Below are 19180 nucleotides of genomic sequence, written 5' to 3' on the forward strand. Positions count from 1 at the left end.
TATCAAATTAAGTATCCAATTTTTTTAAAAAAAAATGGTTTCCCATTAAAGAAAAATGCAGAGTGGTCTGCGTATGAAGGATTGAATACAAATGTGATAAAATATTAGTGTTTCAGTCGGTATTTTGACTTTCAGTTAGGATTATGTGTATGAGAGAAAGTATTATATTTGGTCCTATTAGCCCTGAAACAGGACCAAATATAATGCGTTCTCTCATACACATAATCCTAACTGAAAGTCAAAATACAAACTGAAACAGTAATATCACATTTGTATTAATCCTTCCTACAAAGGCAACTTCAAGGAAGCCATCATCGCAAACCAGCCTAATTTACAACCATCTTGCCCACTAGTATTTTGTTACAATGGCTTTACCAAAGCTATGGGTGAAAAGGAATTTGACACCCCATCTTCTTGGACCAGGTCAAACCCATACACTGCCCTTCAGAATTATATCTTTCCTCAGTATGATGGCACCAATTACATGCATTTTTTCTAATATGTCTATTATTGTGCATCATTTTCATTTTCCATGGTTAATGCACATATATTTCCTTGCTTCATATGAGTTACCAGTTTGCAAGTCATATGGTGGTCAAGAGACAGAGAGTAACAAGGAGAAGCAGCACAACAAAATTGGCTATTATGTTTACACAGTGATGTTCATTTTAGAACATTATTCGTTTTATCTTGTTATTTACTTCAAAACATGATATGTTTACACAGTGATGATCATTTTAGAACATTATTCAATGTTTTATCTTGTTATTTACTTCAAAACATGGGCTTGGATCCTATGACACCATTCCCCTTGTGCTTCTCTCCGGCTGCTGTGGATTTTTTCCTCCACTGTGGTGCTTGTTTCTTTTGCTCAGAGCAATTCTGCATGCACAAAATCAATGCTTTCCAAGGAACCTTTACGCACACAGAAGTGCTAGCAGCACAGAAAGCAAGCACTGCAGTGGAGGAAAGCTTCTGCAGCATCTGGAAGAAACATGAGGAGAACAATGTCATAAGATCCATTCTCTGTTAACCCCAGCTCTCTCTTGCAGTTAGATCTATTGTTTGGTGGTGCTGTTTTTTGTGTGCATTTATTACATTTTTGCAGTGCAAAGCAGGATGTATAACTTGGTATTATACAAAAATGCTCTAGGCATTCAGTGGGTTTTTTGGTGTTGGGTTTTTTTTATATAAGAAGGCATGGTGAGGTGGACTGAATAAAAGCAACAGCTTACTAGTTCTGGAAATAGCTGTAAACTGGGATAAATAATGAACAAAAAAGAGTTCAAGCTTAAATAACAACAGTAACAATTAGACTCCAGTAAGGATCTATTACTTCAATACTACATTTGTCTTTTGATAGTCTTTTAATCCTTTACACCCAACTCTTCCTATACTTAACAGCTCAAAAGAAAAATGATTTTGTTGTGAGCAGCATGCATTTATGAAAAAATGATAAATCATAGAATAACACTGATTACATCTGCTATAGTAGCTCCAGTTACATAACACTGTCAATGTGGAGCACCGCTGTTTTCACCAGTCCAACCTTTTTAGCTATCCCCAACCACAATTGTATTAAATAAGACTAAAGGTATTCTAATGCATCTCAAAATACAGGCAGTAATAAAACATTAAAATGCTACAAAAGAAAGACCAACCTATCATCTGGATACCATACCTCTAAAAGTTCATCTTCCAGCTGCAGTACACCAAGCTTAGCAATTGGGCCATCAGTGGCAATTGATGATATGTAATGATGTCCTTCATATGTATCGAGTTCAACCCCTAGCCTCAATGTGTGAATAGGCAGCAGCTATGTTTTAATAAAAATAATAAATATTAAATATTCAAATGCTAAGTTTTAAGTCTTGACTAATGCTTACCTTGAAACTACTTATTCAAATTGAGTCAACAAGACTACTATCTCTAGTTTTTTTATAGTGCCGCAGTGGTTAAACATTTTTATTTGGAAAAGTCGGCAACACAGTACTATGTCACAGGAGTGGTCTGCAATACAACAGGGGTTAACTGCTGCTCAGATACTTAAAAAATGAAAAAGCTACACTTACTGCATAGCCCTCAGAATATACTTGCCTTACTAAATAACTATTTGTATGAAGAGGCAAATTTTTGTTTGTTTGTTTATTCATTCATTCAAATTTATATTCCACCCTCCCCACAACTGGGCTCAGGGCGGATTACAACAGCAATTCGAAATAACAAAACAATAGAAGATATAAACAATTAAAACAGTTAAAACAAAGAATATGGGTTGAGAACAGATGGCACTGTAATTTACAAATACAATGTTCTCAGAACTGGAGCAGCTGGGCCATAAATCTACTCGGGCTGTATCAGATGAAAAGCTTCAGCAAGGGAGGCCAATAGATGGAATAAATGGATGCCCACTGCCTCACCCCAAAGCCTGGCGGGACGGCTGTTTTACAGGCCCTGTGGAACTGTAATAGGTCCTATAGGGCCCTGATCTCAGGCAGGAGCATGTCCCATCAGGTCAGGTCAGGCGAGGGCCAAAAAGGCCCTGGCCCCAGTCAAGGCTAAGTGGACATCCGTTGGGCCAGTGACAACGAGCAGATGCTGGTCTGCTGAGCGCAAAGCTCTCCAAGGCACACATGGGGAAAGGCAGTCCCTCAAATATGTTGGTCTCTGGTCACACGGGGCTTTAAATGTCAGTACCAACAACCTGAAGTGGATTCGGTACTCAATCGGGAGCCAGTGCAATTGACTTAGCACCAGCTGCATGTGTGCCTGCAAAGGTGATGTTGTCAGCAGGTGTGCCACCGCATTTTGCACTAGCTGGAGTTTCCAGATCATCCTCAAGGGCAAGCCCACATAAAGTGAGTTACAGTAATCAAGCCTGGAAGTGACCACTGCACCATAGCCAAGTCCTGGGGGGAGGGGAAGGGAACCAGTTACCTAATCTGCTGAAGATGATGAAAGGCAGACTTGGCAACCACAGAAAGTGAAGCATCCAGGATCACCCCTAAACTCCTCACCTTTTGGACTAGCACAAGTGGTGCACCGTCCAAGGCAGGGATTGTGATTCCCACCCCACCCCCCGGCTCAGGTACAAGACCTCCATTTTCACTGGATTTAATTTCAACGGACTCTACTATAGCCACTTAGTAATTCACCCCAATACCTTGTCCAGGGTCTCTGGGGCAGAGCTCAGGCAACTGTCCAACAACAGATAGAGTTGGGTGTCATCAGCATACTGATAGCATCCCAGCCCAAACCTCTGGACCAGCTGGGTAAGGGGGCGCATACAGACATTAAACAACACTGGTAAGAGGATCACCCCCTGAGATACTCCACTTTCAAGTGGGTATCACAGGGAGACCCTCTTACCAAGTGCCAGCCTCTGTCCTGGACCACAGAGGGAGGAGGAAAACCATTGCAAGGCAATCCCCTGAACCCCTATGTTGGTGAGGTAGTGAGTCATAAGATCATAATCCACAATGCCAAACACTGCCATCAGATCTAGAAGCAAAAGCTGTGCCAACCCACTCCAATCCAGGTGTCTCCAGAGGTCATACGTGAGGGCGACCAGTGCTGTCTCCGTCCCATGGCCAGGGCGGAAACTGGACTGGATCAAAATTCAATATATATCAACTAAGCAGTATAAAACTAAAATTAAAAATACATCAAGTCATCATACAGCCAAAACTTCAATGGATCAAAACTGAGGATTAAAAGACACCTAAATAGCAGGCTAGACCAAAACTGTCTACCAAAATTCTTTGCTCAGGCTTCCCAAGTACTTACCGTGATTCGGCGGGGGACACAGACGTCCTCGCAGGATCATTCCTGTGGGGACAACAGACGCACCGCACTATGCCGTCGCCAGGAAGTGACACCAGGCATCCCTTCCTGGTGATGGCATGGTGCGTTACAGGGAGGAATGGTCCAGCTGGGGAACATGTTTCCCCCGCCGGATCACGGTAAGTACTTGGGAACCCTATCTTTGCTTGATACCTAACAGCAGCAATGATCACATATGCTGAACATCAAAGGAAAAATTTTCTATAGGTACTACACCCCAACCAAAGAGGCCCCATACCCACTCAGTATCTAATTGACATCAGATGGTGGGGTACCCAGAAAGGGGTCCAGGAGAGAAATCTTTAATGCACACATGTTAATATTACAGAAGACAGTCTTTCAGATATCCTGCAATATGACAATTTGGGCCTTATAGATGAAAACTAATACTCTGAATTTATTCCCTGAACAAATTGGACATTCTTGAAGTACAGGCATTAACATGTTTGCTAATGTATTTCCTTCTCAACAGCCTTGTTGCAGGATTTTGGAATACTTGAAGTTTCTGAGAGGTTTTCAGAGGCAGCTTCATGGGGAATATATTACAGTAATTTATACTTGATCATAGTACTCTTTATACCTATGATAGAAGCTTAAATACAAGATTACTTTAAATATGATACAGCACAAAACCACCAGAAAAAATCTCAAGATGTCTTGCTGGTAAATGTTCAAAAAATCAGAAAGGACTTGATGGTGGTGGTGGTATATGAAGTCAACACTCAGGATTAAGTTACCTTTGCAACATTTCCAGACTCATAGTCCAAGGGTTAAAGGGATATGCCATTCAATCAAAGGAAAACTAACTCTTAGTTTCATCATGGCAGGAAAGCCAGAGGATTTCAAGTTTACTTACATCTCAAAATGAAGGCCACAGAACTTAGCTAAACACATAAGAGAAGATCTCTACAAGTGTCTATAGCTTTGTTATGGTCAGCTGGTTTAGTGTTGTACACATAAATGTGTGCTAAGAACGCAAGGATCATTCATTGGGCTACAAAGATGTATATTTATTTATTTAAAACATTTCTATGTTGCTTTTTCACCCAACTTGGGTTCACAAGGCTGCAAACAAAGCATTAAAACATTTCAACATTAAAACATTATTTTAAGACATTAAAACAGCACTTAAAATAAAGTGTATATAAAATATTTAAACAATTTAATAAACCATATAAACAAACAAACATGCATAACACCACAACCAGGGAACAGGGCAAATAATAGTTAATGGGGTACACTGAACAAAAAAAAGCAGTCTTCACCCACTGGTAAAAAAACAATAGAGGAGACAGACAAATCTCCCTGGGAAGGGAGTTCCAAAGTTTTGGCACCATAACTGAGAATGCTAGTTAATGGGGTACACTGAACAAAAAAAAGCAGTCTTCACCCACTGGTAAAAAAACAATAGAACTTCCCTGGGAAGGGAGTTCCAAAGTTTTGGCACCATAACTGAGAATGCTGTTTCTCAGGTTGACACTGTCTAGACTCAGATGGGGGGGGAACTCATAGAAGGACCTCTGAAGATGACTGTAGTGGACAGGTAGGTTCCCACAGCAAATGGAAGTACATGTAGCAAAAAGAGTGTACATTGGACTTTCCCCTTTCAAAATATACTTACTGCATGCAACTATAGAATTATAACATAAGATCTGAGTCTGTGCAGGCTTCCAATGTGTAATAAAGCTGAAGGATTGTTCAAAATAAAACCACCTCCTGCCCGAAGAATGAATACGCCAAATCATAATCACAAAGCTTTTAAAGAAGGGAAGCAGCAGCATAATTGATTTTTTTTTTAGTTCAGCATCAACTATATTTGGGGAAATTAAGGACAACAGAGTCAGTTGTTGGAAGAGTTCATTCCTAGTTTGTCATTACTTCTTATTTGAAAAAAAAATCTTTGAAGGATCAAGAATAACCAAAAAACTGACACTACATCAAAATTACAGAAATATTCACATTCAAGTTGGTTAGTTCACACCCATATCCAGTAACATTGGTAATATGTGACAAAAAAGGAAAAAGAAATAAGATTTTATACCTTTGAATACTTCTGTAGCTCAGTATCATCTGCAATAGGCATGTCCACAGTGGAAACCTGAACATCAAACAGGAAGACACCCATGGGTACTCATAAAAGAGACATTACAATAAACTAAAGTAAGTGCTACATGTTCAACAGATTTAACACTGATAAACTTTAACGGTACTCTTTTTGGTGTGGGAGTTAATGGCATGAATCTTGCTATCCCCTAAAAACACATTTTGATATTGCTGGAATAATGTTGAATGGAGCTACAGTAATATAGCACACCTAGAACATCTATCAATTTGAGTTCCTGCAACAGAATGTGCTTTGTCCGTCAGAAGAAAAATGCTTGCACTAAAGGAAATTCATAGGTTCAGACTCCTAGGGATTCAATGCAAGAGTGGGTCCAAATGAACTATTTCAATGATAAAATTTAAATTAGCATGGAAAACACCCCTCATCAATTATCAGTGTGGTGATTTGGACTGCAATTTGCTAAGGTGTGCATTGTTCCAGTTGTTTTCTCTTCTTCTTTACTCCTTTGTTGGCACTCTGTAATGGTGTAATGGGTTTTAAATACAAATATTTTGAAAGTGTATCAATGATGACATAATCGTTTACCCAACCTGCTTCCTTAAGGTAATGCCAACAACAATTCACCAACTATGGCTACATTTCCTGTTTAGACCAACACATTATATTTGCAAGTCATAAGTAGGTTTTTTTAATATGTTAATTTATTTACTTTATAGTCCACCTTTCTCACTGAGAATCAAGGATTACAGCATGAAGCAGTGCAATCAGACAAAAAATACAATAGGAATAGAATTACAGAATTAGATAATACAATAAACCAAGGCAAAGTAAACTACAGAACAATACAGAAGGTAGATTACAATGCAGTAAAAGCAGATAACACCTACGATCAGGGCTTTTTTTGTAGAAAAAGCCCAGCAGGAACTCATTAGCATAATAGGCCATACCCAACAGCAGGAACTCATTAGCATATCAGGCCACACCCTGACAGCACAGCTCATTCGCATATTAGGCCACACCCCCATGTTACCAGAAGTGTGGTCATCCAGCCACACCTACCTTTTGCTTCTTATTCTCTTTACCTTGTTTGTTGTCAAAACCCAGGGCTTTTTGCATGTTAGGCCATACACCCCTAATTGCAGCCAATGCTAATGAGTTTCTGCTGTTGAGTGTGGCTTATTATGCTAATGAGTTCCTGCTGGGCGTGGCCAACTTGGGAGCCAGCTGGAACTCCGTTCCTGTGTGTTCCTGCCCCAAAATAGCCCTGCCTACAATAGTCATTGCAGTGGATTATAATCCTATTCCATTATAAAGGTGCCCTCCTGTACAAACTGGACCTAACATAAATACAGTTCTATGTAACAAAGTTTGAGTCTAGTGACACTTTAAAGACCAACAAAATTTAATTCTGGGTAAAAACTTTTGTGTGCATGCACACATCATCAGATAAATTGAAACTGTTCTCCTCGAGCCTTACATATAGGTAGAGAGATGGCAGGGGGGGGGTTAGTTGTCAGGAAGGGCTAGTTAGAGTCAAGATGTGTAAGTAACTGGGTGATAAGTACAGCTGATATTGGATTAAAGACATTGGATTAAAGATTAAATTAGCATACAAAAACAAGAGTTAAAAAACAGATGTGAGAACTAAGTTTGAGTCCAGTCACACCCTCCAAGACCAACAAAGTTCAATTCTGGGTATAAGTGAGAATGGAGAGACTTCGCTTGCGCAGATGCACACTTCCTCTGATACACTAGAACAGATTTCCTTAAGCATTACATCTAGGAGGGGGGTTAGTTGCCAGGAAGGGCTACTTAAGAGTCAAGATGCAGTTAAGATTGGAATAATACAATTGGTAAGGTTTGTGAATAGCAGCAAATAGCATACAGATAATAAAAGAGTTAACAAAGTTTGAGTCCAGTGGCACCTTTAAAACTAAGTTTTATTCTAGGTATAAGTGAGAATTGAGTGACTTAGCATATATAGTGAGATAATGCTAAGTGAGACATGCTAAGTCACTCAGTTCTCACTTATACCCAGAATTAAACTTTGTTGGCCTTAAAGGTGCCACTGGACTCAAACTTTGTCCCGTTGCTTCAGACCAACATGGCTACCCACCTGAATCTACAGCTCTATATAGTCATCTGAAGGGCAGTGCTAAAATCTTGCTCTTCCCATTGTATTCATTGATTAAAATGTGGATAGAGCTAGTGTATTCCTTATATATTTATATTAATATATATATATTCATTGTTTTAAAGAACAATAAGGTGTTCTTGAAATTATGTGCAATGTAACATTCATGATTTGAAAGAACAGTATGCACTACAAATATGTGGCCAACGTACCATAACTCCAAAGTCAGGTCCCAGCACTTTTTGCCACTTAAATTTCAATTTATCTTCTGGTCTTTCACCTAAATTAAACATAACAGGGAATATTTCAAAAATTAGTTCAATTTACATCAATAAAGCATAGCAATAATAAAATGAAAGCACCAGAATAACACAAAGAAAAATAGAATGCAATAATGATGTTTTATTTGCTGCTTCTATATTTGAACAATGTATTTTTATTAACGCAGTTGATTTTACTTGCGGTACACAACTATTCATGATATTTGATAACTTTTGATGTCTTTACACTTTCCCTTACCCTTTTCCCCTTTTGTATCCCACTTTTGTTAGAAATAAAAAAATTAACTGGAAAAGAAAAAGAAAACACAGAATGTTTGCAGAACAACACCACAAATATCAATTAATGCTCATGTAAGATTTATTCAGTTCAGGAAGGTGTGTGAAAGCTGTTGGTTATGCTGATGAGACATGAACACTGTATTGTTTAATAATGTAAATAACTCAGTCTTGGCTATTACACTCAATGGACTTTATCATTAATGGTCATTTATAAAAAGTCTCCCACTAGCACCAACACCGTCTAGATGAAAACACTGAACACATATAGCTGTTATCAAGGCTACATTGCTACAGTTCAGTTACAGACTTTGTTTATACATTTAGCAAGTATGAAGGTTTTGTCTGGTTTAATTAGGCCAGTGAGTAATATGAATTTTAATACAAGCCCCAGTTCTAAACCAGTCTTCTGTGGGAACATGGCTATCTTGGTATTTATATCTTTTCAACTTTCTTACTTATGCAACCAGAGCAGTATTACAGTCATGCAAGACAATTTGACAAGGCTAGACAGCATAAAATGACTGGCTGCCCTGCATTTGACCTCAGCCAGAAGCTCAGCATACTTATAAAAAGATCCTCACATAAGTAATATTTAACTTGTGGAAGTCCAAGGCCCCAACATGCAGACAAAAAAATAATCAACTAACAGTGGCAGCAACTGGAGAATAAGTTTACCGCAAGCTATTTGGTTTTATAGCTGATTTTGTTACAGCTCTGGACAACTTACAGAACATTTCATTAGCAGCAGTGAATGCTATCAAAATCCAAAGGCACATGGCGGTTACCAGAAAATTTTCAGTGCAATTGCCTTCTTTTGTTACATAGCATACAAAAAATATAATGCATATTAATAAAGACAACTGCAAGAAATAGCACTGCCCAAAGTCTTTCAAAGAACAAAAAAGTATCCTTGCAAGCCAGCTGAACAGAAAAGCTACAAATCTCATCTTGAAGTTTTAAAAACTGGGATTCAGTGCATCTTAGGTATACACCATTTTTACACCACCAAGAAAGAAATCGAAGTTAGAGAATCACAACATAACTTCCTAAAAAGCTGAGGCTGCAGTCCTACTGCTATAATTAACATTGAATCAGCTGGCCTCTCCACTGATCACAAAAGCAGAGAAACCAGGCCATCCTTAGGCAAGTTAAGGGCTTCTGCATACTCCCATGAAGAAAAAGACAAGGTAAGGCTTCTGCAGACTCCCTTGAAGAAAAAAAAGCAAATTAACCAAAAAGAAAAATTAGCAGCTCCCAACCTCCAAACAGCCTGATGAGGACTACACATGGTCTTGGAGCCAGACTAATGTTGCCACAGGAACAAGGATTTCCACCCATGGGGCACAATTTTCTGGCCTCCCCCCTACTGTTGCAGCCCTTCCCCCCAAGAACAGGATGTCACGGAGCATTCTGGGCTACCACAGGAAGGATGAGGTGGGAAAATCACACTCTGTGGACAGAAATCTTAGTGCATGCAGAAACTTTATTCTGGATCCAAGCCATGGCTCAGAAAAGATGGACTACAGAAGTAGGGTTGCCAGCCCCCAGGTCCCAGCAGGAGCTCCCCCGCTTTTGGGGGCTTTGATCTGCCACCAGCCAACTGGTTGGCAGGGGAAAAACCACCCCCAAACAGGGATATCACTGTACAACGTCCCCAACGCGTCCCCCCAACTTCTGAGTGACATCATCATGCTGGGCACATCACACAGCGACGCTCTTGTTTTGGGGCAAATTCTATGGTTTTGAAGCAGGTTTGCCCCCAAACCAGAGTGTCATGTGTGATATAACCAACACGATGATGTCACTTCCAGGCAGTGTTCCCTCTAAGCTGAGTTAGTGTGAGCTAGCTCACAGTTTTTTAGCCTCCTGCTCACAGATTTTTGTCTTAGCTCAGGAAGGAAGGCTCCAGAGCAAACTAATTTATGCAGCAGCCAAATCACTCGCTCACAACTTTAATGCCAGTCGCTCACAAAGTGGAATTTTTGCTCACAAGACGCCACAGCTTAGAGGGAACATTGCTTCCAGGTGATGTCATTGCATCAGGGACATCATGTGCAACATCCCGCCCACCCCTGAAACGCCCACCCCCATCCCACCTCCGTGATGACAATGGGACGTGGCAACCCTATACAGAAGTGTTGAACATGCGGCCTGGTCTACACATGAAACAAAACAAGGTGGTAAAGAACTGGCAGAAAGCTGTAGAGGCAGAATAGATTGTATCACTACAGACTGCAGCTGAAGAATTACATTTTCCAAAGTTCATCTGAATTATAATTCCCTGTAAATGGATGCAAGCCCAGCATTGGTTTCTATCAGATGTGTAAATTTCTAATTTGTTGGAAGTTTGTACATGGTGAACCATTAAGCATGTGATGCCCTCACCTGCCCTGAAGTGGTACAGCCCATTCTATCATTTCATTATGCTGCATATGTAGCTCAGGCTGCCTGCCCAAGCAGGTCTAAACAATCCTGGAGGGAAAAATGTGGAATGGAGAATCCACTTACATGATTTCTTGTGACCTCAGCTCATACACTTCATTTGGGAGTGTGTCCACTGAATGCATACTTATTTCTGAGTAAACATGCACACATTCACATATTTCCTTTCAAACATTTCAACCTTGCATCATTTTTAATGATCTCATGCACTTTCTGCCTTACCCCACAGCTGACTAGAAATACTCCCTTCAGAACAGATTAGTTAATATTCCTGGACTTCATTATGCTTTTTGTGTGACCTTGGATGTGCAAGATAAATACACAAAAGGACTCCAGAAGATAATGGCAAAACGGAGATAATTATTTCTTTTGCTCAGCTATATCACAAATCTTTAACTGTATACATTTTTATTAAAGCCAGTTTTTTGAAGACAACTTTATCTTTCCTTTCCAGGAAACTTTGAGAGAACGTACTAAGTTTTGTTAAATGAATCTAATAAAATAATAAAAATAAAATAATCTGTTTTGTTCCAATTTATGGGTGCACCTAACTGAAGTCCATATAACACAGATAGTTATCACCAGAGGGCGGAAAACCCGCAAATCTTCCTAGATAAACACCTTTAATCTTCATACTGCAATAACAAATTTCATATGAGGCTTGTTTAAAAGTCAACACAATGATGATGTGGGAATAAGAAAGCATGAGAGAGTAATCTTAAGTAAAGAATGGATCTGGGGAAGAGACTGATATCAGCATTACTACCATCACTGCCCTTTGTCACCTCTATTATTCAATTCAATTCAATTTATTACAGGTCTATATGACCGAAGTCTTGACCAAGAGGATACAAAAGGGGAATAAAATAGGTACATAAAATAGACATAACATGTGTCAAGGTACATAATCACAGTCACATAAAACCCAGGCTGAGCCCAGAGATTAAAAATTACCTAACTACACTTTGGGCGGAGCCAACTGACTAAAATCATCCAAAGACTAAAAGTCGGTGTCGGAGTTTTCAGAAGTGCTGAAATTTTCAATGTTTCTTGAGAGCAGCCACCTTAGCCAGGAACCGTGCCACGTTAGCTGTTATCAGTCCGTCGGCATTAGAGTCAGATAACAGTACTGAAAGCACCCAAGGTTGCGCGGGAAGATTCATCTTCGTAAGAATAGGAAAGATATAAGTGCCTCTAACTTGAGTCCAGTGGGGACAGCGAAACATCAGATGATCTAAGGTTTCAATTTCGCACAGAATTGCACAGACAAAGGCGATCTGAGTAAGGAAGGCCTCCAAATCTTCCCAGAGTTACCATTGTTGGAAATACATTTAAGCGGGCCAGCATAAAGGCGCGGCGGTGAGATGGAATTGATAACGTTGAATAAAAGTCAGGAAATCTCTCTGGAGGGGACAACCCCAAAGCCAACGGAGAGCAGGTGCGTCTTGCCCTGGCCACGGTGCTGGCCCAATCCAACTGTTTAAGTTTCTTCAAGGTTTCCTCAAGCTGAGAGGGCATCAGCTCTTCGTTAGGTGAGGACATCGGCACTCCCAATGTCCTGAGTTTACCAGCAAGAAGGGACAACCAAGGGTTGGATGTCGTGTCCTTTAAGATGGAATGAAGAAAGCCGGCCTGGGGGTGATGACTTGGGTCAGATAACTTAAATCTCAACTTGAATGCCCTCTTCCAAGCACGTGCTTCAAGCGAAGATTGAACCAGTTCCATACGAAGGACAGTCCCAGCAACACACCGTGGCGTTCCAGTAATTCTCCTAAGGAAGGAGTTTAGCTGGGAATCCAATTTCTCATCCACGCCAGCAATCCAGATTTCTACACCGTATAAAATTTGGGAGACCACCTTCGCATTGTACACCTCGATGGCCGGGGGAATCCGCTTAGCCCCCTTTGTACGGAAGAATCTCTCAACCAGTGCTGTGGTGAGTCTGGATGACTTCTTAATGTACGTCAGGTGAGCGGACCAGGATAGATTGTAACTAAAAACAATACCTAGGTATCGGAAAGAGGAAACCCATTCTAGTTGACCATCCCCAACTTTAAAATACAGAGGACCTCTTCTTCTCTTGGCAGAGAAGCGAAGAACCTTGGACTTTGCATAATTCACGATAAGCTCTTCTTGTTTGCAGTAGTCCAGAAAGGCATTAACAATAGACCTCAGTCCAACTTCAGATGTTGCCAGCAAAACAGCATCGTCAGCATAAAGTAAAAGTGGTATAGGAAGACCAGCTAAATACGGAGGATGTCTGGCTCTCATTTTAAGAAACGGCACCAAATCATTAATATAGATGTTAAACAGGCAGGGGGCCAACAAACATCCCTGTCTAACTCCCTTCTGCACTGGAAAGGAGTCTGTCCTGGCTCCTGAAGAATTCACCCAAACCGAGGCAGATGTTTCAGAATAGAGAGCCATAATCAATCCCAGTAGTCTGCGGTCAATATTGGTGTTCAATAACTTCTCCCACAATCTGCGACGAGAGATGGAGTCGAAGGCAGCCCTCAAATCCATGAAGGCCGCATAGAGACAACCTCTTGGACGCAAGGAATACTTGCTGGCAAGATGGAGAAGCGTCAGACAATGGTCTGTAGTAGCAACACCCTGTCGAAAGCCACACTGTTCAGGGAAAAGGAACCTCTCTTCATCAAGCCATTTCTGGAGTCTCTCCTGAAGGAGTGCAGAGTAGATCTTCCTCTATTATTTATCCTAGAGTTAGGGATTTTAGCTATAAAGATTAGACAAGATACAAGGATCAAAGGAATAAAAGTGGAACATAGAGGAATTTCATATTACCCTTTTTAAGCCGGTTTGAAGCTGTTTTTGATCCGTCGTGGAGTAAACCGGTATAGGGCTGCCATTTCACACATGGCTTTCCCCTACCGGTAAACAGCTGGATCTGAAGCGGTTTGCCATTTCAGACTACACTGCTTTTTCCCACTTTTTCCTGCTGTTTTTCGCCCGCGCGGGTGATCTCCGGCTTTTTTTTTTAATGTTCGCTTTAGAGCGCTATAGTGCTATAACACAACACTCCAGGCATTCCAATGAGGTTGCTATAACGTTGTTTTGCTGTTGTGTTATAGCGCTATAGCACTATAGTGCTCTAAAGCGAATGCTGGGGGGGAAAGCCAGAGATCGCCTGCACAAGCGAAAAACAACGGAAAAGAGTGTTTCGGATCTGGGAGAAGAAACTGAAGACTACTTGGAAGTGATTTACAGGTGAAACGGTTCAGCCCCATTTCCTGAATGGGACAGAAGCGTTTGTGAGTGAAAGTACAAATATATTCCGGTAGGGAACCAGTTCTAAAACGGTTCTGTCTGAAATGTCAGACCAGAAACCATTTGGGAACCGTTCCTGAACCGGAATATATCGCCTGTCTGAAATTCCTCATAGTATTTAAAATGAAAAGTTATGCAGATAACGTGGTCTTAACATTATTTAAACTGTATTGGATCCACATAAATTGTTACAGTACGTAATGGAACATATTGAAGAATTTGGATCCTTTTCAGGATATAAAATCAACAGGAAGAAGACAAAAATAATAAAGAAATTCTTAATGCAATAAGAAGAAGCTATTATAAAGAGTATAGAATGCACAGTAGCAACCAATTCTATTAAATATCTGGGGATAAATGTGACTGGACAAAACTGTCTTTTCAAAAATAATTATCAGAAGACTGAGAAACTGATACAAGCAGATTTACCCAGATGGAAAAAATTAAAAATCTTGTGGCTGGGTAGAATCTCGCAATCAAAATGAATGTATTGCCAAAACTAAATTTTCTGTTCCGTATGTTACCTATACATATAGAAGAAAGAATATTGACAGACTGGCAAAGACAGATAAATAAATTTATTTGAAATGGCAAGAAACCAAGAATAAGTTTTAAAATACTTCAAGATGAGAAAAAGAGAGGAAAGTTAGCAGTTCCAAATATAAAATTATATTATCAAGCAGCAGGGCTATTTTTGGGCAGGAAAAAAACAGGAATGCAGAGGAATAGCATTCTGGCTGGCTTCAGAGTTGGCCACGCCCACTATAGCCAAAGCCTCTGCATGCATGGCTACAGAGGGAAGGCCTGGAGAGAGACCCCCCGGCGACTCCGAGGTGGGCGGGGGCCCCCCCTGAAAGGATCGGGGAGGCATTTAAATGCCTCACCATGCATCCCCGGCAAGCCAAGGGAAGGCAGTTTATGCATTCCCTTCCGTCCAAGGGCCGGCTTGTCTGGGCTCCCTGCAGCCACAGGGTGTCCAGGCAAGCCAAGGGAAGGCAGTTTAAACTCCCCACAGCCCAGGCAAGCCAAGGAAAGGCAGTTTAAACTGCCTCCTCTCCCCTTCAAGGGGGGGCTCGTCCAGGCTCCCCGCAGCTGCTGGGCACCAAGGGAAGGCAGTTTAAACTGCTTCCCCTCCTCTCCAAGGGCCGGCTTGCTCAGGCTCCCCGCAGCCACGGGGCACCCAGGCAAGTTAAGGGAAGGCAGTTTAAACTACCTCCCCTCCTCTCCAAGGGCCGGCTTGCTCAGGCTCCCCGCAGCTACGGGGCACCCAGGCAAGTTAAGGGAAGGCAGTTTAAACTGCCTTCCCTTCCAGGAGGGGCTTGCCCGGGGAAGCCAAGGAAAGGCATGGGGTGTGGCCTAATATGCTAATAAGCTGCACTATCACGGGTGTGGCCTAATTTGCTAATAATGTTCTGCTGTTGGGTATGGCCTATTGTGCTAATGAGTTCCTGCTGGACGTTTTCTACAAAAAAAGCCCTGTCAAGTGGCAGGTCTGGTCTGGATTGTGGATTGGATTAAAAATCCAAGACTAGTAAAACTTGAATCAGCAGAACTAGATGAAAGTTTACATAATTATTTATGGATAAAGAAATCAACTAACAATCACAACATAAGAAAGGAGTCATATAATTACAAATGGACTTGTGAGAATATGGTTTACATGTCAGAACTTATTGAGTCCCCCAAATTCTCTGCTCATGTCCCCAACAGAAGCTTACCACAGTAAGAATACAAGAAATAAAAGTAGTTTTTTAACATATGACAATATTTTATTTATTTATTTATTTTATAACCCACTCTCCCCAAAATCAGCTCAGAGTGGGTGACAACAACTTATAGATATACAATTTAAACTTTCTAAAATGTAAGATACAATAAAATCAATAAGACAGTTACTATATTCTTTCAGCTAGCGTAAAACTCATACAGAGGTACAATACAGAACTGTCAAAAAGAAGGGGAGAAGGGGGGGAGAGGCAAGGCGGAGGGGGGAAGGAGGGGGAGTATCCCAAAGGCTGGAAGAGGGAAACAGTTCAAAAGTTCAACTGAAAAGAAACTTTGTAACTGGCTTTCTTCAGTGTTATCTTCAAACCATAAATCAAAGTTAATTCCTTGTTTGTTTAACAGTTTGGGCTGGTTGTTTCAGGAAAACACACATAGCTAAGCTCTTGGTCCATATATATTTTTGGATATGAATAAATGATGGCAGTGTGTGAATGAAACAGTGTTTGAGTCCAACCCTAATAGATCTGTGAAGTGTTTGAGTGAGAGGCAATTTTTAAAGGGGCTTAGCTACCCTGTCTGCTGATGTCTCTGTGAGTGAGAGAGAGGACTTGAGATGTAAAATGGTCCTGGATCTCTCTGTATATTTTAAAAGAGGCAAGAAGGGTAGAGATGTGTGACTGCCTGACAGACCTGGAGCCAGGATTTTTTTCATGGGGGGCACCAGGGGACACTAATTAAAATAAATAAATAAAATTAATCCGGCATGGCACCAGGAAGAGGACGCAGCCTGGGGAGGAAGAAGAGGCGGCAGTAGCCAAGGCGCGTGACACGGAAGAGCAGGGCCGAGCAGCCCTAGGTGGCCAGGCCCAGCAGCAGCAGCAGGGGCAGCCAAGGAGAAAGATGCTTCTTTCTGCTTGCTTCTTTCTGCTTGCCACCTGCTGCCCTGCCACCTTGGCTCTCCTCAGCAGCACTGGGGTAGCTGGGCTGGCTAGCACAAAAGCAGTGAGGCACCAGGGTGGGCCATACTCCAGTTTGGTGTAGTGGTTAAAGTACGTGGACTCTAACCTGGGAGAACAAGGTTTGATTCCCCACTCATCCACTTGCAGCTGCTGGATGACCTTGGGCAAGCCATACTTCTGTCAGAGCTATTCTCTCAAGGACAGTTCTGGAAAGAGCTCTCTCAGCCCCACCCACCTCACAGGGTGTCTGTTGTGGGGAGGGGAAGGGAAAGGAGTTTGTAAGCCGCTCTGAGACTCCTTTGGGTAATGAAGGGCAGGATATAAATCCAATCTTCTTCTTCTTCTGGTGCCTCACTGTGCCTGCGCCCGCCCGCCGAGCCTCCATACTGCTGCTGAGGAGAGCTGAGCAGGCAGGTTTAGGCACATCTCCTTGCAGGAACTGGGGGTCAGGTGGGGAGAGGGAGGGTTCTGCTGGGGGTCATCTGGGGGGTGTCACCCCCAATGCCCCACTGCCAGCTATGGTCCTACTGCCTGACCTACTTGTAATCCTGAACCTGTGGGAGAGAGGTTATGGTGGGTGGTAGGCACTCTGTGTGAGTGAAAAAGGTGCATCACAGGAGGGTTATCTTTTCCCACCACTGTTGAACCTTAACCAGCCCTTTGTGTATCTGGAGCAAGGAGAAGGACTTCTCTCTCTGCCTTCTCGTTCTCTCCTCAGCATGAGGAACAGCTCAGGTGAGAGAAGGAGATTGCCAAGGTGTCCAGAACAGAGAAACTGGCTATGGAGAAAGGGGAGTAAAATCACTGCCACACCATTGTGCTCTTCTCCCGGGCAGCTTCTGTGGTGGTTTCCCTACTGCCAGTTCCCAGGAGCCACCTCCATGCCATGAAAAGCTTCAATAGTCTATTTCCACACATTAAGCTTCTATTAAAGGGACAGGGCATTTCCCCCCAGGCCTGTTCGTAACCTTAAATATGGGTTGGGCGCCACACTGAGGGAAAGCATTTAGAAGAACCATAGGTGGCACTGAGCAACTGAGTGACTATCACTGGCTTAAGAACTCATAGGTATACTGACTGATGTTGATGCATCAGCATCTGAATTCTCCAGCTATAAAATGGAAACAATATAGCATGTACATATATATTGCACGTATTTAACTCTCTTCAATTATTTGTCATCTGGAGCTACTTTCTTGCATACTCTTTGATTTCTGGCTTTACGTTTGTGGTACATTTCTTTTCTTTTCTTTTTTTTAAAATCCCCTGAAGGCAGGGTAGCTTTATTAATTTTTGTTACACCTACATAACTACAAAGAGGAAAAAAAAAAGAAGAAAAGCGGAAAAAAAGAAAAAAGTGGTGGGGGGGAGGGAAAAGAAAAATAACAAACTAAAATAACAAACCCCAGGATACAGACAGTATAAAAGAAAAAGACCCCACACTATAACTAAAAACCCAAGAAAGGAAGGTCATTAACAGTTAGCACATAGTTAGTTATAAAAAAATTAAAGCTTTTGTTTAAGTCAATGAGTTAAGGAGATTAGTGAGTCCATTTTAGTAAATGTCTATTTTCTTCTCAGTGTGCATAAAGACTTCATCCAGTTCGTCTATAGTCTTTTAAGTCATAAGTGTTACTTGGCAACTCTCAGTCGCAGATCATATGCTTCTCTGGCCGTGCCTCCTTCTGCTCCCAATAGTTCTCCGTCCATCTCATCTGGGCTGGCTACTTGGCCTCCGTCCTCTTGTTGCTCTTCCTCTTTTGCTCCAAAAAACTGCTTCAACCAATTTTCCACTTTGGACACCGAGTCAATTTTCTCCCTTTTGTCTCTGTATTTAAATTGCACCCCCTCTGGAAAAAGCCAGGCATATTGAATCTGGTTGATTTGAAGCGTTGAAATAAGCTCTTTATATGCTTTCCTTTTCTGTCTGACCTCAAATGGAACGTCCTTTAGGACCCTGATGGTTGCTGATCCCAATTGTAGGGGTTTGCTTGCTGTCGCTCTGAGAATATCATCTCTTGTCTGTCATCGGAGAAATTTGATCACAATCTCACCCGGCAAGTTGTTTTGCTTGATATACTTAGAGTACGACCGATATGTCACTTCGATCTCTGCATTCGCTTCTGCCGGTGAACTGCCGAGCGATAAGGCGATTAGCTCAGCT

At 41.6% G+C, this 19180-nt stretch overlaps 1 protein-coding gene across 1 annotated transcript in view; it reads right to left on the bottom strand.

The window, feature by feature from the left end:
* The window catches only part of INADL (InaD-like (Drosophila)), a 250101-nt gene that overhangs the window by 203560 nt on the left and 27361 nt on the right, over positions 1-19180 (bottom strand). Inside the window, exons 12-15 of the mRNA XM_015415230.1 lie at positions 12795-12815; positions 8255-8310; positions 5885-5941; positions 1682-1816 (exon numbers count right to left, since the gene is read on the bottom strand). Of these exons, the coding sequence (XP_015270716.1) occupies positions 1682-1816; positions 5885-5941; positions 8255-8310; positions 12795-12815 (269 nt within the window). The remainder of the gene's footprint in view (positions 1-1681; positions 1817-5884; positions 5942-8254; positions 8311-12794; positions 12816-19180) is intronic.

Source organism: Gekko japonicus, unplaced genomic scaffold (genome assembly GCF_001447785.1).
Source record: "Gekko japonicus isolate JY-2015 unplaced genomic scaffold, Gekko_japonicus_V1.1 scaffold199, whole genome shotgun sequence".
NCBI classification, from domain to species: domain Eukaryota; kingdom Metazoa; phylum Chordata; class Lepidosauria; order Squamata; family Gekkonidae; genus Gekko; species Gekko japonicus.